Raw genomic sequence first — 25,886 nt, forward strand, 5'->3', positions numbered from 1 at the left:
AAAAGATACAAAAATGTAGCTGGGCATGGTGGTGCACACCTGTGGTCCTGGCTGCTCAGGAGGCTGAAGTGGGCGGATCGCCTAAGCCCAGAAGGTCGAGGCTGTAGTGCGCCATGATTGTGCCACTGCACTCCAGCGTGGGCAACACAGTGAGACTCTGTCTCAAAAAATAAAAATATATATTTTTTAAAAAATGATAATGCTTCTTTTCCTAGCTGCCTACAAAACGTTTTGCCCCGCTCTGGGTCCCAGCAGTTTTACTATATCTTCCTTTGTGGTTTTGTTTATATTTATCTTTTAATCCTTCATAAGTTTTCATAAGTTTTTTTTTCTTTTTTTTTTTGAGACGGAGTCTCACTCTGTCACCCAGGCTGGAATGCAATGCTGCGATCTCAGCTCATTGCAACCTTTGCCTCCCAGGTTCAAGCAATTCTCCCACCTCAGCCAAGTAGCTGGGATTTTAGGCATGTGCCACCATGCCTGGCTAATTTTTGTATTTTTAGTAGAGATGGGGTTTCACCATTTTGGCCAGGCTGGTCTCGAACTCCTAATGTCAAGTGATCCACCTGCCTCAGCCTCTCAAAGTGCTAGGATTACAGGCATGAGCCACTGCACCCTTTTCTTTTTCAAACACTAACTAGAACCAAACCTCTGTAAGTTTGGTAAAGTTTATTTAGTTTGTGATATTTTTAATCAGTTTTAGGACATTGTCAGCCACTTTTCCTGAAAACAGACTGAATATTGCAGTCCCTCTTTGTCCTCCTCTTCTGGGACTACCTTTTCCGGAATGTTAGACCTTTTCACTATGTCTCCGAGAGCTCTTATGCTGATGTCTTTTTTTTTTTTTTTCCCATTATTTTTTGCTTGGCATACTTTCTTTTCTTTTTTTCTTTTCTTTTTTTCTTTTCTGTTTTTTTTTGGAGGTGGAGTCTTGCTCTGTCACCCAGGCTGGAGTGCAGTGGTGCAGTCTTGGCTCACTGCAAGCTCCGCCTCCCGGGTTCATGCCATTCTCCTGCCTCAGCCTCCCAAGTAGCTGGGACTACAGGCGCCTGCCACCACGCCCAGCTAATTTTTTGTATTTTTTTAGTAGAGACGGGGTTTCACCACGTTAGCCAGGATGGTCTCAATCTCCTGACCTTGTGATCTGCCCGCCTTGGCCTCCCAAAGTGCTGGGATTACAGGCGTGAGCCACCGCGCCCAGCCTATTTTCTTTGATTTTTAAATTTATTCAGCCTCCCCAGTAACTGAGACTATAGGTGTGTGCCACCACACCTGGCTAATTTTTGTATTTTGTGTAGATATGGGGTTTTGCTGTGTTGCCCAGTTTTATTTTTCGATACAGATGCTCCTCAACTTAAGATGGGGTTATGTCCCAGTAAACCCATTGTAAGTTGAAAGTGCATTTTGACTTACAGTATTTTCGACTGGGTTTATCCAGATTACTCCATTGTAAGTAGAGAAGTGTATTTAATGTTTATTACTTTTGCACCATTGTAAAGTTGAAAAATTGTAAGTTGGGGACTGTCTGTGTTGTATTTTTAAGTTCTAGTATTTCCATGTGATTTTTAAAAATGTATCGATTCCATCCTTTTTTTTTTTTCTTTTTTGAGATAGAGTCTCACTCTGTCGCCCAGGTTGGAGTGCAGTGGTGCAGTCTCGGCTCTCTGCAACTTCTGTCTCCCAGGTTCAAGCGATTCTCCTGCCTCAGCCTCCTGAGTAGCTAGGATTACAAGCATGTGCCACCACCACGTCTGGCTAATTTTCGTATATTTAGTAGAGACAGGGTTTCACCGTGTTGGCCAGGCTGGTCTTGAACTCCTGACCTCAAGTGATCCACCCACCTTTGCCTCCCAAAGGGCTGGGATTACAGACGTGAGCCATCGTGCCCATCCCATCTTCTTTTTTTTATTGAACACATAAATTATTATTTTAATGGTCATACGTAACTCCAACTCTGTCCAGCTTGGCAAGACAGCCAAAATATCTATTTAGCTTTTCAGTTGCTGCTTTCTGCTTGTTTTCTCAAGATCTAGCCCCATGCGTAAACAGTTTAGGGATTTGCAATAGCTCTAGGGAAAATTGCTGGCATTTCAGGTATACTTCTCTGCTGTTCCCTCTGTATTTTTTGGTCCCTTATACCTTGGCTGTCATTATACCCCAAAATTCCTGTCTCAGTCTGTTTTCTGTTGTCATAACAGAATACCTGAGATTAAGTAATCTATAAAGAAAAGAAGTTTATTTAGCCCACGCTTTTGGAAGCTGGAATGTTGAAAAGCATGGCGCTGGCATGGTGAGGGCCTTCCTGCTGCCTTGTAACAAGGCATCAGCATGTGAAGGTGGTAACTAAGTTTCCAACATGTGAAACTGGGGGACACATTTAAATCGTAGCATTCTCACCAGCCCATTGAGACTACTTTAAACCCCTAGTTCAAAACCCCTAATATAGGACTTACTCTAATGTATTCTTTCGTGAATCTTAGCCTGTTAAGTTGTGGCTGCCTGGTTGCTCTTCAGTTTCTTCTTTCTTTTAAAGCATATATTGCCAACATGCTTTGTGAGAAGGAGGTTCAATTATGTATTTTATGGACTTTATTAACAGAGAATTATAATTAAAATTTTTAAAAGTTAGGCACGGTGGCTCACGCCTGTAATCCCAGCACTTTGGGAGGCCAAGGTGGGTGGACCACTTGAGGTCCGGAGATCGAGACCAGCCTGGGCAACATGGTGAAACCCTGTGTCTACTAAAAACACAAAAATTAGCTGGGTGTGGTGGCGGGCGCCTGTACTCCCAGCTACTTGGGAGGCTGGGGCAGGAGAAATTCTTGAATCTGGAAAGTGGAGGTTGCAGTGAGCCAAGATCACGCCATTGCACTCCAGCCTGGACGACTGAGTCTCCGTCTCCAAAAAAAAAAAAAAAAAATTATTGCCTTTTTAATGACCCTTTTTACAAAAATAATACATGTTAACTAAAATTTAGAAAATATAGGTAAGCAGGCTGGGTGCGGTGGCTCACGCCTGTAATCCCAGCACTTTGGGAGGCCAGGGCTGGCAGATCATGAGGTCAAGATCGAGACCATCCTGGCCAATATGGTGAAACCCCGTCTCTACTAAAAATACAAAAATTAGCTGGGTGTGGTGGCGTGTGCTTGTGGTCCCAGCTGCTCGGTAGGCTGAGGCAGGAGAATCGCTTGAACCTGGAAGGCAGAGGTTGCAGTGAGCCTAGATCACGCCGCTGCACTCCAGCCTGGTGCCACAGTGAGACTCCGTCTCAAAAAGGAAAAAGAAAAAAAAAGAAAGAAAAAGGAAATATAGGTAAGCAACACTGAAGAAATAAATGTTACCTGTAATCTTACTACCTAGAATCAGACAATAGTTAGCAATTTGATACATGTTCATTGCCATTCTTCCTTGTATGAAATCATATTGTCATTATTGGTTTTCACTAAAAAAATCTTGAACATCTTTGCATGTTATTACATATTCTGTTGCAATGATTTTCAAATTATTTCACGATTATACATCAGTGTAACTAAAGTGGAATCTCAGTTTGTAAAATAGATAAGAACAGATCTATTGTAGTAGAAGCAGCAGTAGGCTTCCGTGGCTCCGGCTTGGAACCTCTAAGGCACTTGGGGACACAGTTGTGTGGTTCAGTATTTATTCAGTACATTATTATTTGGTATTTAAGTTATTGCCTAATTTTCCAGCATTATAAATAATGCTGCAGTGAATGTTCTTGATGGTTTCCTTAGGGAAAATTCTCAGAAATGGAATTTCTGAGACCAAGAGTATGCATGTTTGGTAAATACTTTTGTTGAATTACACAACAGAAACGTATCAATTCCTTATTTCTACAGCTCTGTAACAAAGTACCCATTCATTTCCCCACACCTTCACTGACACCATGTGGCCAAATACCACATTAAGAACAAACTAGGGATGGGTGGGGTGACTCAGGCCTGTAATCCTAGCATTTTGAGAGGCTGGGGCGGGAGGATCACTTGAACCCGAGAGTTTAAGACCAGCCTGGGCAACATAGTGAGACTCTGTCTCTACAAAAAAAAAAAATTTTTTTTAATTAGCCTGGTATTGTGGCACATGTCTGTAGTCCAACCTACTGAGGAGGCTGAGTTGGGAGGATCACTTGAGCCCGGGAGATCAAGGCTGCAGTGGGTTGTCATCATGCCACTGTGCTCCAGCGAAAAATCTAGGTGTTTCTTTCTGAATATGGATTGTCCTCCCGCCATCTCATTTTATTGTGAAAAGTTACAAAGATAGTAAAGGTGAAAGAATTTTACAGTGAACACCCATATACTGGTCACCTGGATTCTACTTTTAGCATTTTATTATACTTGTTTTATCAGACTATATGTCTGTCTTTTGATGTTTTCAAAGTAAATTGTAGATACCAATACACTTCTGCCTCAGAACTTCAGCATGCGTTGCACAAATCTTAAGTGGATAGTTCCCATTAACGGCAAAAAACACAATTACTTTTGCACCAACCTAATAAAAGTAATATGTAGATATAAGAAAAAACCTCAAGTGAGATTAAAGGGGACTTCTATGTTCTGTGTTAAGTTTCTATAGCACTTACGTGTGTATTATAAATGTGTTGCTTTTATAATTAGGAAAACTAAGCATCAAGCAGACAAATAAATGAAAGAGATGCTCCTTGTAGCATCTTTAGGATATGCAAAAATAATAGGAAGGGAGGAGAAACACAAATTCACACTCCAAGAAGTAGGTTTTTGTGTGTCTTTTTTTTCCCCCTACAATTTAGTGGGGTGTTTTTGTATTTCTTGGGAGTTTTTTCATTTCATTTCATGGGGTGGCAGAAGTCTTGTTTCCAAAGTTTCTGGGTGAAAGTTACATGTGGATATAACAGCCAGATCCTTGATGTGGGAGTCAGTAGATCTGGGATCTAGCCTCAGAATTTATGCTAACTGCGGTCGCTTTATCTCTATTTTAAATTTTTCTTATATAAAACAAGGAGTTTGAGAAAGCTTTTGACAAGCTATGCATTCCTTGAAACCATAGGTAGAGTTTAGAATTGGAATTTAGTTTACAGTTCTAACATTGTCAGAAAAAATCTTGCTGTTTCTCTACCTCTAGGGCCTGGGACTCTATAATGAAATTTCTGTGGGGGATTAGGACTAACCAGTATCTCAGGTGATTAGCCCAGTATATCACCTCTGAAGCATAAAAGCTGCACCTTTGGTCAGTTGAAAGTGACATTTTTAGTTAATGTGCTTTTGCTAATTACTTGTCTTGGTCAGCAGAAATAATAGTTCCCTAGGTGACATGTATTTTGCTCTGTTCAATTTCAGCTTTGTCTGTTTTTAAGCCATTTATTTTATACTTCAAAGTTTACTGGTTTGTTACTTCTTTTTCTATTTTTTATTCTTCATCTTCCAGACCTCTTCCTGTGCCAAAACTGCCACCTGGGGAGCAATGTGAGGGTGAAGAGGACACAGAGTACATGACTCCCTCCTCCAGGCCTCTACGGCCTTTGGATACATCCCAGAGTTCACGGTAGGTTCACAACAACCCTTTTTGGGCCCTATACCTTTATGTGGGTAATTGACACCCTTCACCTGCTTGGCTTGCTACCTGCACATACTGTTATCCAGTCAGATTAAAGCAGAAAGATAAAGATAAATCTAGCCCTTAATGGTTTAAGCCTTTTGTAGCTGTAGGTAATTACACTTATGTTTTCTCAGCAATATGAGAACCTCAAAAACACACACACCTATAACTTGCAACAAGAGTCAACTTTAACGTTTATTAGTGATATTGGCAAAACGAGAAGATGAATCTTCATAAGTTTATAGATAACAGTTCTATTTCCAAAGATCATTATGGCACTTTCCTTCTGGTTCAGAGCATGTGATTGCGACCAGCAGATTGATAGCTGTACGTATGAAGCAATGTATAATATTCAGTCCCAGGCACCATCTATCACCGAGAGCAGCACCTTTGGTAAGTTGCCATTCTGCTACTTTAAAAATCATTGATATGTCATAGGAATGAACATGTAATATTTGGCAATTGAGATAGCTTGATCTAAGCTCAAAATTCTTCTGTAGCTGGGACTACAGGTACGTGCCACCGTGCCCGGCTAATTTTTGTATTTTTAGTAGAGACGGGGTTTCACTATGTTGGCCAGGCTGGCCTTGAACTCCTGACCTCAAGTGATCCACCCCTCCCAAAGTGCTGAGATTACAGGCGTGAGCCACTGCACCCGGACAAAGTTGAAAATTATTTTCAGTAATCTTTGGCAAAATATCTTTGACATGGACAGTAAAGTATCCCCACTCCTTTATTTCCTACTCACACTGCTGGTTCCTTTTGTGCTTTTCTTTGTCCTTCCAGGGCCTAGAGACATTTGTGTTCTATACCCTGGACCTGTAAGCTCCTTTTTTTTCTCATTGCATTGATGAAATTCTTTTATGTGGGGGTGGTGAACACTCAATTCCCATGTTAACTAGCCTACCAGATTGAAAGTTCAAGAAGCCTGCTCTCACAGGATCCTTTGCTGATCTTCCAAGGTGGAATGTGGATAGAAATGTTTATTGAATGATCTGAGATGACACTGGAGTCATTGGCATCGGTGGCTATTAACCTTGTCAAGAATAACCTTTGGCATGTTCAAAAATGAAAGCTGCAGTGTTGGTGCAGATTTTATTTTCTATTTTTATCTCTGTTTACATGGTGTTTGGCCCACAGTAGACAATCAGTAACTGTTTGTTGAATGAGATAAATGATTGCATACATGTAAAAATGAGTGGATGCCCCGTATTGAAATGTATTAGAAGATGAAGTCCGTCAGAAGAAGATAACATCACTCATTTTTCTCCAGGTGAAGGGAATTTGGCCGCAGCCCATGCCAACACTGGTCCCGAGGAGTCAGAAAATGAGGATGATGGGTATGATGTCCCAAAGCCACCTGTGCCGGCCGTGCTGGCCCGCCGAACTCTCTCAGATATCTCTAATGCCAGCTCCTCCTTTGGCTGGTTGTCTCTGGATGGTGATCCCACAACAAGTGAGTCTCCAGACTACTTTGGGTTTGTCCTGAATGGCAGTGTGGCCTGTATGTTTACATTGAAAGGGAGATGACCTTCTCTGGTGACAGTAAGTCAGTATGTAGGCTAAACATTATGTCTAAATGGGAGGAAAGTCCCAAGTTAGGAAGTTAGACTGTAGTCAGACTCTTTAGGATTTTTGCAGACTTAGAAAAGAGGTCGTTCCTTAAACTCTGGCTCTTCTTATGTTAGGGGTAGGTAGGATTTATAGTTTCTCTGAGTATGCCTTATGACACTGGTAATTAGGCTTGATGGCTCAGAGCACACATTCCTTTTTCCTGGGCTCTGTTCCATTGGAAAGAAGGCATGCTAGCTCTGGAACACACACTGAATGGGCCTGGAGCCAGCCCATGTTGGGCCTTGACTACTGGAGGCTGCTCTTCTTGCACCTGTGGCTGCCTGGGAGGGCAGCAGCCAGAGTTGCTGTCGCTTTGGAATTGAAGACAGCCTTCAGGACAGACAGCTGGTGAAAAAGAATACAGCCTTCACTTGCCCAGACGAGCAGTGACCCCCACTCAGCCTTGGCTAATGCTTCTTTATTGCTACTTATATCTGTCTTTTTCCTTATTTGTAGAAGGCGGAGTTTAGTATCTTCTCTGGTCCCCTCAGAATTAAAACAGACAATTACATGTGCACAAACATGTTGCTTAGTGTAAAGCATGATGCAGATGTTTATGATTGCAGTGGTTATTGTTCATAGGACAGGTGCATGGTATATTTAGAAGGTTGTTTTTATTGTGATAAGGAGGAGGCTATATCTTAAAACCCTTGAACCTGTAAAACCCAGCCTTGTGACTGAAGAGCGCATGTACCCAGTTTACAGGAAGTCAGTAATATCTTGATATTAGCACATTTTTATTGCTGTTGTTAAATGAGGATTTCCCCAGATTTGCAAATATTTTATTTCCTATTTCTTCTAGATGTCACTGAAGGTTCCCAAGTTCCCGAGAGGCCTCCAAAACCATTCCCTCGGAGAATCAACTCTGAACGGAAAGCTGGCAGCTGTCAGCAAGGTAGTGGTCCTGCCACCTCTGCTGCCACCGCCTCACCTCAGCTCTCCAGTGAGATCGAGAACCTCATGAGTCAGGGGTACTCCTACCAGGACATCCAGAAAGCTTTGGTCATTGCCCAGAACAACATCGAGATGGCCAAAAACATCCTCCGGGAATTTGTTTCCATTTCTTCTCCTGCCCATGTAGCTACCTAGCACACCATCTCCCTGCTGCAGGTTTAGAGGACCAGTGAGTTGGGAGTTACTACTCAAGTGGCACCTAGAAGGGCAGGAGTTCCTTTGGTGACTTCACAGTGAAGTCTTGCCCTCTCTATGGGATATCACATCAGTGGTTCCAAGATTTCAAAGTGGTGAAATGAAAATGGAGCAGCTAGTATGTTTTATTATTTTATGGGTCTTGAGTGCATTTGAAGGTGTCCTTCAGTTCCCACGTAGAGAGAGTGTGGATTATATTACATGATAACCTACCTGGGGAACAGTCCAGAAAGCTGTAGAACAAGTATTTTGCTGGAAATCCTAATTGAGGACTTAAGACTTCCTGGGTTAAGGATGTGGCCGTGTGTGTGTGTGTCTGCCTGTGGTTGTATGTGTCCTTGTGATTATAAGATTAACCTGCTGTGTGTGTTAATTCCAGGCAGGGAATTAGCACAAAAGGTTTAGGAAGGAATCTTTTTTTAAAGACTTCCATCTACTGTGGTATTATACCCAAGCCTAATGTGTATTACAACTTCAACACTCCCCTTTGGCTTATATTACCATGTGCATAGCTAAAGTCTTCTATTTTTAGAACACCTTCCGTCTGTTCTTTCCCCATCAACTCCTTCCTCATCCTTCTTGGTGTTCTGTCTTGGGCCATGGGCTTGCTATGGCCAGCCTTACTGAGGCCAAGCAGCTTATGGGATGTTCTTTATTGTGTGTGATGGTATTGGTTTGTTTGGTAGATAAGTGGGAGGAAAAGTACTGTTGCTACACTATTATAGGCATGTTTGATACTAGCAGCTAACACTGGTCACTCCAAAGCACTGTTTCTATAGGAACATTGAATCTATTAAGATGTTTTGATTATCCTAATTACATAATGACCGATTTGAGATAGAGGCCTTTAAATACATTCCATGCCCTCCCCAGAAAATAGTCTGTGGGAGTCAGTTGCCTTGGTGCCAGGTATGTGTTCTGATGTAGGTCATGAGTCTTTCTACTTAATGGGAAGGGAGGAACATTTGTTTCCAGGATGACTTTCTGGCCAGAATACCGGAAAGCTTTTAGGAAGCTTTGTTCACATGCTATTTAAATGCACAAAATAGACAGTAAGGATTTATGTGTTCAGTTTTTCTTCCCAGTGAATTAATTTCAGCTTATATGGGTGTCTTCATTTGAACATGAGGAATATTAGGTTATATTTTCAGCAGTGGTTTTTTCCTTTGCCCTTTAAGGAGTGGGGATAATGTCCATGGTGGCCCAGCCTCTTGCTGATAGCACCTTCCCTGCATTGCTGCCTCCCGATGATGTGGTTCTTTTCTTGTGCCTGTGGCTTTGGGAATGTAACATCTCTTTCCTCCTTTTCTTCCCTTTTCCTCTTCACCTGAGGTCCTAAATACTCTCTGTAATTACTGTGTTCTTCACGGTAATTAGACATCATTCAGTGAATAAATTACTGTAGTCAAAGACAATATGGGCTGGCAGTTTGTGTAATTGCAAGTTCATAAAGAAGATTGAGGGTCCAGTTGGGAGAACCATTAGTCAGTTCTTTTATATGCTGATAAATGATCCCTCGAGTTCAGTTAGTATTCTGTCCAGAGTGTTTAGCTGACTTTCTTATCAGTGTGTAACCTTTCTCCATGTCAGAAGCAAGCCTGCTCTTTGATAAATCTGTCTTCCTGAAAATCTAAATCATGCTTTTGTCTTTAGATCTACACAGAAATGACCCTCCTTGGATCAGTTTTCTTTCCAGTCTTATCATCTTTGGAACTAAAACTTGTTCTAACTCGTCTCTTGGCATTCAGCTACTCCTAGATCTTTTGGTTTTATCCCCTGACCTCAGAGCCATTTATATTCCCAGAGTACAGGATCTCGTGTTGATTTGCTGTGGTTACCCAGTGTCTTCTCTACATGGCATAAAGCGGCAAAGCCCACCATTAGGTGAGGCGGTCCCGAGTTGAGGTAGAGTGGGGCAGAGGAAGATGGCAGTGAATATCAAACAGCAGACTGCCATCAACTTCTAACAGCCAGTACACACACAGTTTCATTTTGAGGTAACGTTCAGTTTTGCATTTTGTTTAAATATTGAAGGCCTAGACAAAGAACTAGAAAAAAAAAAAGCAGTTTCCAGGCCCATCCATACTGTAATTTTTCTTTATCTGCAGATATTGCCTGTAGTCTAAAGATCTCTTTGGAAGACAAAGCATTGGCTATATATCTTTTGCGTTTTCCATGCATCTGAATCTTCTCTGGAGATTATCTCCCTACTGTGTAGGCTAAGGGCAGTCTCGACTTTTCCTTTTTTGAGTCCTGTGTGGCTCTTTGAATCGGCGTGAAACTGAGGCTCCAGCTCCCTGTGTTGTGCGTGTGTGCCATCCATGGGCTTGGGTGTTAGTTTGTCACAGGTATCTGCCAGCATTCAAGGTTTTGGATCATTTCATGAGGATCTTTCCTTTGACTGGGTGCTCTGAGGACACACCTGGGTCTGTGCCTGAGATTGCCAGGCAAGATTAAGGAAAGTTTTCATGTGGCTTTTGTTTTGAGGTTATTCTCAAAACCTTAATTTCTTATATTTTCTGTTGACTAAGGCACCAGTAACCCATTCTTCACCCTCCATTTGTATGGCAATTTAAAATTCTTTGGCTTTGCTCTGAATTTAATTAAAACTGCCTTTTATGAACAGACTTCGAGTTTTGCCATTTTTGGCAAGCCCTTCCCCTTGTCCCTTCCTAGTGGCTAATAAAGTAAAAAAACCCACACCACTTTGCTCTCCTTTTTCTCATATTCATTGGGCTGTTGCATTCAGCCAGTCTCATGCTTTCCCTGTGTCTTCACGGGTTGCTTTCCAAGCTGCCTTGTTGCGGGGTTGCTGCAGAGCAGCAATCCCCCTTTCCAGCTGTCCCCATGTTCCTTCCACTAAAGTAGAGGGTTCTTAAAATGCAAAAACCTGTGGGCTCTTCATATACCTCCCTTTAGTTAAGTAATAGACTAGGCAGTTTCTCATCTCAGCATTTACCTGTTAATATTTTTGTGAATAGTGCTCTACCTGTGGGTGGCCACTCTCTTCCACTTGCTCGTCACCCCCCAGCCCCATTCTACATAATCTACCATTCTTCTCGTCCCTTTCTCTTCTTACACAGACCCTCATTACCGGGGCCCAAGATGTGGGATAGTACTGTTAGTATTATTTAACTATTTTGTAGATTTAAAAGATTTCTGGTTAAGGGAGGTGGGGGTCACTGTTCATCACTCTTAAAATATGTGTTTTCTCTATAGAAAAGTAAAATGTGTTTATGGTCCCAAACAGTCAACTCACAAATTTTTATAACAAAATTTCCTTGTAAAAACTAGGGACCATCTATATATTCCCTTTAAGATCTAGTTCTTTTTGTAGGTGTTCAGCAATGGTGATAAAGCAGAATATTCTCCTACCTCACGTCATTAAAGTCAGAAGATTATAGACCTTCTCAAACTATAAGTCCCTCTTCTTGCCGTTGGCCTTTCTGACTCTGGAATGACCACTGTTCATTGAAAAATAGTTTTCTGACTATTGGTCTGGCTCTAACAGTTTGTTTGTTCATCCAGCAAATGTTTATGAGTGATGACCATGTGCCAGAAATGTCAGGTATGTGTCCTTCCCTTGGCACCACATAGTAGTTTACTAATGTTTGGGGGATTGTACTTGGGCTGTCATAGCCTCTGCGTTTGACCTTAAAATAGCTCTTCCCAGTAAGATTGTGCAATTTTTATTCACAGCTCTTTCATGTAGACTTACCTTTCCTTATAGAGCTATCCTGGTTAATAACAGGCCAAGATTCTCCCATTATACCCTGTTGTCTCCTATAGCTTTGATAATACCTGGGAGATTCCTTGGTGTAAGTGTCATGGATACCTACTGTTTTTATGTTGGAATTTGTTGCAACATAATTAGAATCTGTTTGGTGAGTTGAAAGGTAAGTTGGCTCAGAGTTGCACAGTAGGGCATTAAATGTTTAAGCAAAGCATCTGCCCACACTCCCCTTTCCAATCTAGTGCCTTCCTTGAACTTTTTCCTGAGCTGCTATGTCCCTAATCCCCCTTGTTGGGAGGATTTTCGTATCACCCTTCTGGGACCTGTCACCATGTCCTGTACTATTTGGAATTGGTTTTCCAGTCTTTCCAACAACCGTTGTTGCTAACTATGTTTTAGAAGGGCTGGAGGTGTGGACCCTGTCTTCGGGTCTCAGAACCCAAAGAGCCTTTAGTCAGTTGTTGGGTCTTCCAAGAGCCAGACATTAATACAGATTGAACTCCATCAGTCCCCTAATTGTCAGCCTTTACCTCCCTCCCAGAGCAAGGAGTTGAGGGATTCTAAAGCTTAGTGTCCACACATCATTCTACCAGACCTTAGAGCTTTAGAAGCTCAATCTAAAATACTGTAACTCAGCATAAACTATTACTATCACTCCTTTGAACTCAGTCTCCATGAGCGGTGTTTTGTTGGAAATACATAGAACAGCTTAATGCCTAGAGGGTGGTGGATAGTGAAGGACGGTCAAGGTTATATTTTTGACTGCTTAGGGATCCTTTGGATACAAGAAACAGAAATGTTCAAGCGGAAGAAAGGAGGGAGTGGAGTCATGGTAAGGATGCAGGGTATTTCGCAGAACCCAGGACGGGAAGTGCCTTTGGTTCTCGGGTGGAGCTGGAACTGCAGAGCTTTGCACCTAGTCCTTTCTCCCGCTTCACAGTCTGCTTATGGTATATGTGGCCCCCAAATAGGCACTCCAGTCCTCAAGTCTACACCACCTTCCAACTCTGGGGATCACCATGAACAAATTCTCAATTTCCCATACTTAATTTTTTTTTTTTTTTTTGAGACGGAGTCTCGCTGTGTCGCCCAGGCTGGAGTGCAGTGGTGCAGTCTCAACTCACCGCAACCTCCACCTCCCAGGTTCAAGCAGTTCTCTGCCTCAACCTCCCGAGTAGCTGGGATTACAGGCGCCTGCCACCATGCCCAGCTAATGTTCATATTTTTAGTAGAGACAGGGTTTCACCGTCTTGGCTAGGCTGGTCTTGAACTCCTGACCTCATGATCCACCCACCTCGGCCTCCCAAAGTGCTAAGATTACCGGCGTGAGCCACCGCGCCTGGCCCATACTTCGTTTTCTTAAGAAAAACTACACTCAGCCCAGCACATTGATCAAGTATCTATCCCTGAGCAGTTGGCCTTGCCAGGGAGAGCAGAGCTGTGGCAGGCTCCTTCAGCTGGAGACAGGGAGCTTCTCAGAGAAGTGAGCAGAGACTCCACAGACACCCTAAAAAGGCTTCTTACTCAAGGAGTAAAGCCACTACTCCTGCCTTTTTGCTAGTGGACAGGAAGGCACGGGAGTTTGTCTGGGACATCATAGAAATTCTTAGGTTTAATTTAATTCTGGTCATTGTCTTCTTTATTTCCTGTTTTTCTTCCCTTTGTCAGTCTTGGCATCCAGGATTTCTTACCTCCCTCTTGTGGGCCAGCCTGTCCTGTTCCAGAGCTAGCCTGTTCCTGGGTGGCCTTCCTTAGCCTCCATTCAGCCTCAGGTCTTTTGCCTTCTTCCGTGTTTATTTAGAGAGCAGAATCTAATGACGGGTTCCACTGTAGCCACTATCCATGGACTTCTGGGTCCTCTTCAGGTTTGAGTGCTTGAAAATGTTCATTCTCTGGGCTTGTGGCCTGTCTCCTCCACTCTCCTCCTCACCCTCTCGCTCCTTCCTGTGTGAGGGCCGCTCTGCAGTAATGTTCTCAGGCAAGCCTTCCTAGGCACCTCAGAAACTACCTTGCCAGAGCCAGTAAGAATATATAATATTGGAGCAGTTGCCAGGATAGAAATTAAATATAGATTCCAGTTTAGGATAGAGTTTTTACCAAGAGCTCTTTAGACAGTATACCTGTGTCTTCTCTGGCAATTGCTTTCATTTTAGGCCTATATAAAAGCTTTCTTTTTCTGTTTTTTTTTTAAACTATGCTTTTGCTTGCCTAAATCTTTTGATCTTATATTTCTCTCATCTCAGAGCCTGTCCTGAGTTGTAAGGTATTCCATACTGCCTTACTTAAAAGTTTTTTAAACTGCTAGAGTCATTTGATACACACAGAAGTTACCTAATAATCCAAAGATGTCCGTCAAGGGAGGAAGGGTGGGTCATCAGACTTTGCCTTTGATGTTGTAGACTAAGCTCCGGAGTTAAGCAGCAGAGGGACAGCAGTGCCGTGTGCCTTCATTGTGTCCCAGGAAATCTGGGTTGGTTCCAGTGGGAAATACCAATATTTCTTGGTTCTGGAAAGTAGCAAAAGAGTAAGAGATGGGGAAATAGGGATGGGGAGAGCAAGCCCCGCATGTCCATGGCGAGTCAGGTGGGGAGCACGGGTGGAAGGGCCGGCTGTTGACAGACAGACTAAGCTGTGTGGTGCTCTTGCCGCCCCTTCCTGGGTACAGAGGTTGAGAAAAATGCAGCCGACCCCTCCCTGTGTTTGTACAGAGCAAAGCCCAAAAGCCAACCTCAGATCTCCTGATTTGGCAGCTGAAGAAATCAGCAGAGTCCTGATTGCCTGATTCAGTCCCAAAAATGAATGTCAGGCCCCGCCCCCTCCCCACCAGCATTGCCTCTCCTACATTCTCCTTCTGCCCCTAAATCAGACAGGAGGCCAGAGAGGAATATTGCTCAATGCGTGCTATGTGCAACTCCTCAGGCCTTGCGCCACCTCCATGCTGAGCCCTGAAGCAGGGTGTCCTGGGTGCCTGTGTGTCAGCTCCCTCCTCTCTACCTACCTCTGACCTTGTTGTGGGTGAGGGTAGCCATGCTTATGGCCATCTTAAAACTGGAGAGGCAGAGAACTACTTATGAGTCTGTAGACCACGTGTTGTCTTCCATGGCCTGTTTCTCCTGCTGTCTGGGTGAGTGAGCCTGCAACGCAATGCCCATGAGAGTAAATGCCTCCTGACCTACCCTGCTCAGCACTGTTCTAGTGTCTTGGCCTTGAAAGAAAAGCCTGACTTCCTGCTGACACATGTGGTAGGGGCATGGCAGCTATGAGGCACCTCCTACATCTGTTTTCTGGCTATGGTGACTTGAGATTTTTAACCTTATATATCTTTTTCCTTTACTCAAAACAAAACAATTTTTAGCACACTGAAAAAAAAAAAAAAGCCAAATGTTTTGTGCCTTTCTAAGGCAGCACTGTATCCCAGGCTGCATTTTAGGACTTAATATGGAAATACCAGAGTCTGAGCTCCTCTACCTTGAGTTTCATTAGTCCTTAGTGTCTAGGAGACAGGAAAGAATGCTCTCTGTGACTGGAGAGGTGACATGCAGGTGCAGTGTGTCCGGAGTCCCTTTCCCCTGCTGTGAGACTTCAGTGGAGGAGAGAAGCATTGTACCCTGGGATCATTCGGTTGGTTCCAATCACAAGCTTAGTTATCAGGTTGCATGCCTTGTCTCCTGCAAAAGACAGAATGTTCCACAGTTCCCAGGTAAACTCTGGACCATTCCAAGTGTCCTAGCCTTCTGATGACATTAATTACCTAGTTGTGTGGAGGAGTATAGGATGGACTCTCCTGAGAAGGGGAGGTTGGTGGCTTTGTCTTTTCTTTTTGCTGGATCCTGAACTGGTCTAGACCTCCTGCCCCCACCCCCCAGCCCCCATCAGATGTGGCTGGCCTTTCATTTGAAGGCTTCAGACTTAAAGCATTAAGCAGCTAGTGCCCTCTGCAGGGCCTGGTTTCCCCAGGGAAGGGCAGCAAGGAACATGGACCAGAAGCCTGTCCTCAGTAATGTGACTATAGTGAGCTTTAGCAAAAGTTTTTCTATATAATGCCATCTTACTTATCTTTTACCCTTTCCTCAGTTTTCCCCTGCCTTTAACTAATAAAGAATTGGGAGACAGAAATTTTAAAGTCCTCCTTATTCAAGATTTTGAAATTCTTAGCCTGGGAGTGCTGGAGAGAACCTGATGCTTTCTCCAGAATGAAGAGTCCCAATTTGTATATCAGTGTTAAGAAGAAAACAAAACAAACACATAGATGAGATTTTCGTGGACTATTTTAAAAATGTGTCATTAATATAAAAAATTGATATTAGCAGTATTTAATCATTCTCACCTGTAAAGAATAAGAAAAACAGAAGGTAAATATTCTTACAGAGAATAGCAGAGCTTTAAGATTCATTTTCATTTTAAGTCCATTTTATTTTGCCAATGTATTAATGTTTAGAAGTCTGTTATACTAATGTTATTTATTAATTTTTTTTCATTTCCATACACAGTTAACTAAAGAGCTTTTTCAAGCACCCATGTCTGTAAAAAAATATTTTTAAATAAAGTTTCTTTGTTGTAGCGGACTTGAGTTCTTGCTCATTCAGGGGGTTGGGAGGCAATACTCGAGTTGCCGTAGGACCAAATGCCAAGGCCCCCTTCCTCATGGCGGTGAGCCTGAGCTGCTGTCTGGAGGGCAGTTCCAAGTGGCAGGAAAGCATAGGAAGGGGACACAGCTCCTGCTGACAGCCTGCCAGGCCCTTCGTGCTGCATCATCAGGGCAGTTTTGCTGCTGAAAAGTAGGGTGACTGTCTGCTCTGTGGTAGAACTTGAGCCATTTGCTCAGAAGCAGAGGTAACCCCTGATCTCTGCTGCCAACTGGAAACGGTTTTGTGTGCCTTTTGGTTGTAGTTTCAGAGGCCCCCAGGTTCCTATGGTACCCATGATGAATAAAAAGCAATGTATGATTTCTGGGACAATTAAGCTTTATTTTTCATATATATATACATACATATATAAAGGAAACAATTTGCAAATTTACACACCTGTCAAAACCATATATACACACATATGTATGCATACACACAGACACACACACCCGAAGCTCTAGCCAGGCCCCTGTTTGTTTTCCATCCCTAAGTACCATTCTCTCATTTGGGCCCTTCTAGGGTTGGGGCCCTGAGCTTGGTTTGTAGAAGTTTGGTGCTAATATAACCATAGCTTTAATCCCCATGAAGGACAGTGTAGACCTCATCTTTGTCTGCTCCCCTTGCCTTTCAGTCTTACGTGATCCATCATCAAGAGGGCTATGGGAGCCAAGTGAACACGGGGGATTGAGGCTAATTCACCTGAACTCAAAAACAGTGCCCAGCTTCCTCACTGCAGGCACGTATCTTTTTTTTTTTTTTTTTTTCCTCGAGACAGAGTCTCGCTGTGTTGCCCAGGCTGGAGTGCAGTGGCACGGTCTCGGCTCACTGCAAGCTCCACCTCCTGGATTCACACCATTCTCCTGCTTCAGCCTTCCGAGTAGCTGGGACTATAGGTGCCAACCACTACGCCTAGCTAATTTTTTTTTGTATTTTTAGTAGAGACGGGGTTTCACCGTGTTAGCCAGGATGGTCTCGTCCTGACCTTGTGATCCGCCCGCCTCGGCCTCCCAAAGTGCTGGGATTACAGGCGTGAGCCACCGCGCCCGGCCCCGGCACGGATCTTTTAAGGAATGACACCAGTTCCTGGCTTCTGACCAAAGAAAAAATGTCACAGGAGACTTTGAAGAGGCAGACAGGAGGGTGGTGGCAGCAACACTGCAGCTGCTTCTGGATGCTGCTGGGGTGCTCTCCGGAGCAGGTGTGAACAGCGCACTTCAACATGAGCAGGCGCCTGGCTCCGGTGTGTCCTCACTTCAGTGGTGCACCTGGATGATGGAAGCCAGCCTTTGGGGCAGGAAACCAGCTCAGGGAGGCTACCCAGCTCAGCTGCTGGCAGGAGCCAGGTATTTACAGCCATAATGTGTGTAAAGAAAAAACACGTTCTGCAAGAAACTCTCCTACCCGCTCGGGAGACTGGGGCTCCTTGCTTGGGATGAGCTTCACTCAACGTGGAGATGGTGGTGGACTGGTCCCTGAAAAGCGGGCCTTGCAGGGCCAAGTGAGGTCCTCAGGTCCTAACCCAGTGGCCCTCTGAAAGGGGGTGTGCAGGCGAGGGGAGCAGGAGGCTTCTCTCTAGTCCCTTTGGAGGCTTTGGCTGAGAGAAGAGTGAGCAGGGAGCTGGGAATGGTCCAGGCAGGGAAGGGAGCTGAAGTGATTCGGGGCTAATGCCTCAGATCGATGTATTTCTCTCCCTAAAAGTGGGTAGAGAAGAGGGGGACACGGAGACGGTGCTGAGTTGAAGGTGTGAGCACCGAGAGGCAGGAGAGATGGAAGCAGAAGCCGATGAACTTGGTGGGCAGCATTGGGGAGGAAGCGAGGATGGGCATGGCAGGCCAGGGAAGGAGGGCGGCCCCCGTCTGACTGCACTGGTGAAATGGCCACACCCAGAGCCACGGGCATTGGTCAGGAAAAGGTGATGGGACAGGGTCTTTCTCAGTCCTCCTCCAAGCTCCCTCAGCCACTTGCTTGGCCCTGCCATCTGTGAGTAGTGTTAAGGAGGCAAGATGGGGCCTGCTCCCTATCTCCGACAAAGAGGGATGAAGGATAGAGAGTTAGAACCGTTAGTCCCTACTGCCCCCGGTCCCTGAGGATGTGGCAGGCTCTGGCCACAGGAACCGCCTCCTACCTGGTCTCCCGGAGCCCTCTTGTCACCGCTGCTGCCCTGCAGGAGGCCCATCTCTTCTGGGAGCTTATCTGACTTAACTTCAACTACAAATTCGCTCTTACGAGACGGGGGCAGCGTGCTGGGAGGAGGGAGGGAGGTGAGAGGTTGGTACCTCAGGGCCACAGGAAGAGAAGGGCCCACTGTGAAGGATGTGGAATGGATGAGGGCTCCTTGCTCCAGGGCCAGCCCAGGGCAGGGAAGCAGGTCATGAGACCATGTGGCTGATGGAAGCTGGGCAGTGGGCAGTGGAGCGGGCAGCACCCTGACCCAGGGCCCCACTCCTGCTCTCGAGGGGCAGGCGGGCGCTGGGCAGGCAGCAGGCTGGGGGGCAAAACGGGCGGGGGCGGAGGGGCCGGTGTTGGGCTTACATCTCCTGCTTGCCTGAGCGCCCGCACGGCAGCTTGCCCTTCTTATAGAGGAAATAGAGGACAGCGCCCAGCACCGCCAGGACCAGGATGCACACAATCACAGCCACGATGACCACGCCCTGGCTCTCCGGCTCCGGCAGCTTTCTCTCTGCGCCACAAAGACACTCCTCGTCACTCCCTGCCCCAGGCCACCTCGTCATCATCGTTGCCCCAGCCAGTCCAGGGCCGACAAGATGGGGCTGCTACTCACCTTTCTGGACAGGGCTCTCTGGGGAGGGACAGGGCAGAAAGGATGCCCTGGCATAGCCCTGTTCTCTTGCCAGGCCTGGCTTACCTGTGGAGGTGCTGTTGGCTCTGGTATGAGGACTGGCAGTGGAAGTGCTGAGGCCAGTGGTTGTGTTGGAGTCTGGTGTGAGGGTGGTTAAATTGACTAGGAGGCAGAGGGAGGGGTGTTAGGAGAAGCGCAAGTTACTGCCCGTGCCTGGGCCTGCCCCTGCCATCCCCTGCAGGGATGCAGCCCTCACCCAGCTCCAGGAAGAGGACGCTGGTGTTTTTGCCCAGGTCGTTGGAGGCCGTGCATTCAACACCTGTCTCCAACAGCTCCGGGGTCACGAGGACATTCAGGGTGCTCAGGACTCGCTGTGGATCTTGGTCTTGTTCACTTGCCTGCGAGGAAAGGAAGGAGGCAGCTCAGGGGATGGGGAGGATCTCTGGTCCTGGCCACAAAGCCCAGGCAGGGATTAGGAGAGTGTGGCAGATGAGACACCCGCTCACCGTGCCGTTGACGTTCCAGGAGATGGTGGGCCGGGGGTGCCCTGACGCTTCGCAAGACAGATTCAACACCATATTCTCTTTCACCCACACCTTCCTCTCCTTGAATGCCATCCAAGGGGGGCCTTGGGGAGGTAGGGAGAGGTGAGGCGGCAAGCCCAGCTAGCCTGCCTCCCCCTCCGCACCAGAGCTCCCCAGGGCAGCAGGTGGCTTTTTGTCAAAGAGCTTAAAAACCACCCCACTTGGGGTGACCTGGTCTCTACCCAGAGGGAGGGCCTCACCAAAAATGGCCACCTTGACCAGCTGTGTGCGGTTCAGGCCGGGTATGCTGGGCACAGACGCCACGCAGCGATAGCTGCCTCCTGCCTCCCGTTTCAGGTCATGCAGCTGAAGCACAGGCCCCCTTTCCAGCACCTGGCCTGTCTGGGATGAGAGATGGGTCAGAGGGTCTGGGAAAGAGCACATTCTTGTCACCCCCAGCCCCACCCACCCCATCAGCCCCTTGCCCCAGACCCGCCTGGGTACCTCTTCTCTCAGCCACTGGAACTCGAGGTCCTGGCTACTCTCTGCCTCACAGGTCAGGGTGAGGCTGCTGCCTTCCTGTTTCTCAGGGGCTGCGGGACTCACTCGGACGTCAGACACATCTGGGGGTACAGCAATCATGTCACCCAGGGCAGGGCGGGGCCAGTTCCCTATTGCCCCAGCCTGGTCCCCCTGTCCTGGGTCCCCAGCCGGGTCCCCCTGTCCTGGGTCCCCAGCCCCTCACAGTTCACCAGTAGTTCCTGTGGTTCACTCGGCAGCGATATCATGGTGTCCAAGTCCAGGCCCTGACATTCATAGCGCCCACTGTGTTCCTTCCGGGCAGGCTCCAGCACCAGGACCCCGTTGTCGTTGGTTGTCTCTTCCTCTGCCTCCCTGGTGCTAGGGTTCTAGGGAGGATTGGGGAGGTGAGCAGAGTGCACCTCCCGCCACTCCACCTGGGTCTCTGCTTGCATCCCCACCTGCACCCAGCACAAAGCCCCCACACCTGCTTGCTGATGCTGAAGTGTGGTGGAGGGTTGCCATCAGCCAAACACCTGATTTCCACGCGGTCCCCTTCCTTCAGCATTCCCACGGGCTCCACTTCCAACCACACTTTTTCTGTCGGGTCTGCATAGGCAAAGGGGGTAGCTCTTGGCCCATGAGTCAACCCTGGGCTGGATAAGGGGGAGCCAGCAGGAGTTTCCAGCAGCCCCAGCCCCAGTAAGCAGAGTCAGGTTAGTACTCACAGAAAACAGGGACGGTGACTTCCCTGGACTCCTTCATGTGGTTCCCACTGGGCAGCCGGTAGTTGAGCTCACAGTAAAACTGGGCATCTTTGTCTTCTTTAACCAGCTGTGCCTTCAGAATACTCTGCAAGGTGTACAAACCACTCGACTCCACAGTCTGGGACGACTGAATGTGGACCCCTGGGCAGGGAGGAAGGGGAGGAAGACTCAGCCTCAGCCCCACCTCCAGCCCCACCCTAGGGTTGTCCACCGGGGTTGGCAGGGGACCATCTAAATAGTCCCCTGTCCCCTGTAGAAGGCCAGGTACAAATGCAAGCTGGAAACCCTTCAACCCAGCACTTTTACTGCTCAGTGTCAACCCTAGAAAAACATTTACATGTCTGCTCATATCCAACGATGTGTGCAAAGAATGCTGCAATGATAAAAACGAGCAGCCGTCTAGATGTCCACTAAATGGGGAATGGTGAACTCGACTACCTGCTATGCATAGTATGGAAAACTTGGCAGTAAGCAAAAGGATCAGTTGATCTAAATAGACTGACCCAGAAACATTGTACAAAAGAAATTGTCTAACAATGTATACCATATACCACCACTTAGACCAGGGTTTCTCAGCACTACTGATAATTTTTTTTTTTTTTTTCAGACAGAGTTTCGCTCTTGTTGCCCAGGCTGGAGTGCAGTGGTACAATCTCGGCTCACCGCAACCTCCACCTCCCTCCCGGGTTCAAGTGATTCTCCTGCCTCAGCCTCCTGAGTAGCTGGGGTTACAGACATGCGCCACCACGCCCGGCTACTTTTGTATTTTCAGTAGAGATGGGGTTTCTCCGTGTTGGACAGGCTGGTCTTGAACTCCCGACCTCAGGTGATCCGCCCACCTTGGCCTCCAAAAGTGCTGGGATTACAGGCGTGAGCCCAGCCAGCACTACTGATGTTTTAGGCCACGTTGATTCTTTATTGTGGGGGCTGTCCTGTGCCCTATAGGATGTTAGCAACATCCTTGGTCTCTCTACCTACTAGATGGCAGTAGCACCCCCTCTATGTGTGACAACCAAAAATATCTCCAGACATTGCCAAATATCTCCTAGGAGGAGGGGATACAAAATCACCCCTGGTTAGGAATGACTGACTTAGATAATAAAAAACAGAAGCCTATATCATTCTAGAAATGTTTCTATATATGAGCAAATACATAGAAATAGGCTTGAAAGAACACACCCTGATAGCAGAGATTATTTCTGGGAGGGGGGGTCTCAGGCAAGAAGAAACTTCTAGATTTTTTGTCAGTTTAAATTCTCATGAAAATATTTTCAAGTACCATTTGTATAATTTTTTTAAGTTAAAAGCTTAAAGAAAATCTAAGGCAGTTCCTGTGTAGTACCATAGGGACAGCTCTTTTTAAGAGATGGGGTCTCGCTCTGTCACCCAGGCCGGAGTGTGGTGGCGCAATCCTAGCTCACTGCAGCCTTCATTTCCTGGGCTCATATGATCCTCCTGCCTCAGCCTCCCAAGTATCTGGGACCACAGGCACACACCACCATGCCTGGCTAATTTTTTTATTTTCTGTAGAGACAGGGTCACCCTATGTTGTCCAAGGTGGTCTTCAACTCCTGGCCTCCAGAGATCCTCCTGCCTTGGCCTCCCAAAGCACCGAGATTACAGGTGTGAGCTACCACACCTGGCCCAAGGGTGGCTTTTGGGAGAAAGGGCTACTCACGGTTCTTCTCCTCCTTCAGAGGCCGGCCATTCTTGTACCAGATGACTTGAGGAATGGGGTACCCGTTCCTCCCTACACAGGTAGCAACCTAAAGAGCACAGGGTGTGAGTCTCCCTGCCTCCGAGCCCCCTGCAAGCCCCATCTCAGCGGCTGCGCACCAGCTGCCCAGCCCACCTGCCACACATCTCACCTCCTCAGGCTCCTTACTGTTCACTGGGATGCCCAGGGGGTTGACCTGGATGTTTGGCTCCTCCGGAGCTTCTACAAGAAAATAGAAATGAGGGGGACATCTGGCCACGTCCCACCACCCTCACTACCCTGCTGGCAGACACAGGGTCACGCACTGTAGACGCGGAGCTGGATGCGGTACTCCTGGGACCGAGGGCGCTTGCCCTGGCACAAGAAGATGCGCTCGTCTTGGGGGGTGACTTGAGTCAGGGCCAGAGTAGCCCCTCTGTCCTGGAGGCTGAGCCGCTGCTCATACTCCCCAGGTTCGCTCTGGCCCTGGCCGTGGCGCACACGGAAGATGAGCGTCCGCTTCTCCTTGTGGACCTAATGGGAGGAGACACAGAGGAGGAGAAGGGTCCTGGGCTACAAGAGGGGCAGAGTCTCCCTCCCCGGGCTGCTCTTGCAGGAGCCCAAGCACTCACAGAAAACCAGTCGACATGGCTGAGGTTGCCTTGGGACTGGGAGAGGCCGCACTTCAGAAGGGCTGTGCTGCCCACTTCCACCTCCACCAGCTCAGGCGCAGGCTGCTCAGCCTCTCCGGGCACACCTGGGGGAGGGAGGCGGGGCCCCCGCAGCTGTGTCAGCTCCGGCTGCTGTCCGCCCCTCCCCTCGCAGCGCTGCTGCAGCTGTTTTTCCTGCCACTCAGAGGGTCTGCAGAGGGCCCTGTCCTCTGAACGCTCTACCCCCCGACCCGCGCCCCACCTGGGCCAGCCCTCTCCCCGTCCAGGAGACCCCAGGTCCTTGGAGCCGAGCAGAGATTGAGCAGAGACTGAGCACCGAACAGCTCCAGCTGAGGCTGGTAGAGGGGCAGAAAGGGGCAACCTAGGCTCGGGGCCAAGAGGAAGGCCCCTTTCCTTCCAGGCCCCCTCCTCTCCGGGTGAGCTCAGAGTGTGGGAATGCAAAGCATGTGCCAGGCTGGGGCACACAGGCCCTTTTGTGTCACCACCGCCAGGGGAAGACACCACTGCTCTACCCTCTGCCCTCCAAAATCCCTGCCCTAACTCCCCAGCGGGCTAACTCTGGCGGAAGTTCCGGTCTCATGCTCCCTCAGCAGCACCTCCATGAACACTCCGCACACACCCGCGGACCCCGCCCTAGGTAGCTGATAAGGATGGAGAGGTCAGAGTCTCCCCCAGGGGTCAGGGCAAGGGCCAGGCAGTGGGCAGGAGTGACGTCAGTGGTGCCAGCGTGCTGCCAGCCCTGTGAGGAGGTGATGTCACTCGACACCATCTGCCTGGGCTCTGGGATGCCAGGGTTGTTGCCTTGGCTCTCGGACAAGGAGGGCAGGTGGAAGGTGGGGTCTCCAACCCAGAGCCTCAGACCCCTGACTCCTCCCAGAGCTAGAAGAGCAGGGCAGGGTGGAGCTGGACCGGCTGCAACTGTGGAGCCCGATTTAGCCCTTTCCCCAGAAATAAAGTCAGCCTGGGAGGCAGTGGCCTGGAATACCCCAGGGACATGGTTGGCACTGGGCATGAGGCCAGCGAGCTGGGTATTGCCTAGCCCTCCCCTTCCCCAGCCGGACAGCGGCTGGGACGGCGGAATGGGAGCCAAGAGAAACACGCGACACCGCTGCGGGCCATACAAGGGCAGCGTGGACCCGAGAGCGCCCTGCTACCAGGCGGATCCGGAGAAACGCTCCGAGGTGCCCGGGCGCTCTTCCCACCTGAATGTGGTCCCCAAAATAAGCCAGCGGGCGCTTCCAGTATGGGAATCCTCCATCCCTCATCTCTGTCCCCTATGATCCCATCACTCGGGGAGGCGCGAGGCGACCCACACCGCCCCGCAACCCCTGCCAACGCCCAGCTCGGGCGGGAGCCGCCGAACCTCCCGCTCTCGCTCACCTCCAGCCTGGCGTGATGCCCAGGCAGAAGGGGGAAGGGGTGGGTCGGCGCACCCCCTCCAGCGAAGGAAGCTGCCTTTTCCAGCAACAGGCGGGCGCGGAATTCAGGCTTTGAGGATGCGCCCCAGCTGCGCCTCCTGCCCGGCTTCAATTGCGGGCCCCCAGAGTGAGCACCTCAGGGACCACCCACCCCCCAGCACCCCGAAAGGCTGAGCTCCACCCCTTCTCGTTCCCAGAAGCAGCCTCCTCCCCGCCTTCCGAGTGCTGCTCCCGGGATACTCTAGAATCCCGGCTGCAAACTGGCTGCAAAGAAGAGTTGCTCGCGCGCAAGGCGCCCGGGGATCGGGGACCCAGGGAGGAGGCGCGTCCTCCCAGATGCAAAGCCCCGACCCCGCCGCGCCGCTGGCTCTGCTCCCTGGCACGCTCCACCGCAGACCCCCTAGCCGGGGCGCGGCCCCTGCGAACTCACTCACCCGCGACGCGAGGACAGCAGCAGCAGGCGGCGAGCAAGAAGGCGCAGACCAGCCTGGGAAGCCCCATGCTTCCCGGCCGGAGGGCGAGAGCCAAGTGAGCAGCTAGAGGCTGCCGGGGGCTGACGTCAGGGGGGCGGGGGCGGGGGCCCGGAGCGCCCGGGCCCGCCCCGCCCCGCGCAGCCCCCAGCCCCCGCCCCGCGCGCCGCAGCCCTAGGGGGCGGGCCCCGGCGCCGCCGGCCCGGGAGCTGCGCCTAGGAGCGCTGCCGGAGGTAGGCCAGAGCCGGACTCCCAGGCTCCTGGCTTGGGAAGGCTGAGGGGGTAGTGACAGGTGTCTCGGGGTCTGA

At 48.4% G+C, this 25,886-nt stretch overlaps 2 protein-coding genes across 4 annotated transcripts in view; one reads left to right on the plus strand and one right to left on the minus strand.

Annotated features, from left to right (window-relative positions):
• Positions 1-16,650, plus strand: part of CBL (Cbl proto-oncogene) — a 102,394-nt gene extending 85,744 nt beyond the window's left edge. The window contains exons 13-16 of the mRNA XM_004052272.5: positions 5,419-5,535; positions 5,885-5,982; positions 6,863-7,045; positions 8,006-16,650. Of these exons, the coding sequence (XP_004052320.1) occupies positions 5,419-5,535; positions 5,885-5,982; positions 6,863-7,045; positions 8,006-8,292 (685 nt within the window). The 3' untranslated portion in view covers positions 8,293-16,650. The remainder of the gene's footprint in view (positions 1-5,418; positions 5,536-5,884; positions 5,983-6,862; positions 7,046-8,005) is intronic.
• Positions 16,651-17,028: 378 nt separating this feature from the next.
• Positions 17,029-25,677, minus strand: MCAM (melanoma cell adhesion molecule). 3 transcript variants are annotated; one of them, XM_004052273.5, is made up of 16 exons: positions 25,543-25,677; positions 23,652-23,776; positions 23,346-23,553; positions 23,192-23,262; positions 23,002-23,089; positions 21,285-21,464; positions 21,044-21,165; positions 20,783-20,945; positions 20,542-20,660; positions 20,298-20,439; positions 20,020-20,141; positions 19,770-19,911; positions 19,580-19,675; positions 19,246-19,393; positions 18,839-18,956; positions 17,029-18,404 (listed from the first exon to the last, which is right to left on the minus strand). In XM_004052273.5, the coding sequence occupies exons 1-16, from the start codon at positions 25,607-25,609 to the stop codon at positions 18,375-18,377; spliced, it is 1,941 nt and encodes a 646-aa protein (XP_004052321.2). In that variant the 5' UTR covers positions 25,610-25,677; the 3' UTR covers positions 17,029-18,374. The 3 variants fall into 3 exon arrangements, with proteins under 3 accessions (XP_004052321.2, XP_018892281.2, XP_018892282.1); XM_019036736.4 differs by lacking the exon at positions 19,580-19,675 and having other exon boundaries at positions 25,543-25,676; XM_019036737.4 differs by lacking the exon at positions 18,839-18,956 and having other exon boundaries at positions 25,543-25,676.
• Positions 25,678-25,886: the final 209 nt, after the last annotated feature.

This window comes from Gorilla gorilla, chromosome 9 (assembly GCF_029281585.2).
Source record: "Gorilla gorilla gorilla isolate KB3781 chromosome 9, NHGRI_mGorGor1-v2.1_pri, whole genome shotgun sequence".
NCBI lineage: Eukaryota > Metazoa > Chordata > Mammalia > Primates > Hominidae > Gorilla > Gorilla gorilla.

Excerpts from the sequence above, each read along its gene's own strand:
- MCAM (XM_004052273.5), bottom strand. The coding sequence starts at position 25,609 with ATGGGGCTTCCCAGGCTGGTCTGCGCCTTCTTGCTCGCCGCCTGCTGC. Across the intron at positions 23,777-25,542 it reads CTGCTGTCCTCGCGTCGCGG|GTGTGCCCGGAGAGGCTGAG; the intron begins GTGAGTGAGTTC and ends TCCCTCCCCCAG. Across the intron at positions 19,394-19,579 it reads AGCCAACAGCACCTCCACAG|AGAGAAAGCTGCCGGAGCCG; the intron begins GTAAGCCAGGCC and ends TTTGTGGCGCAG.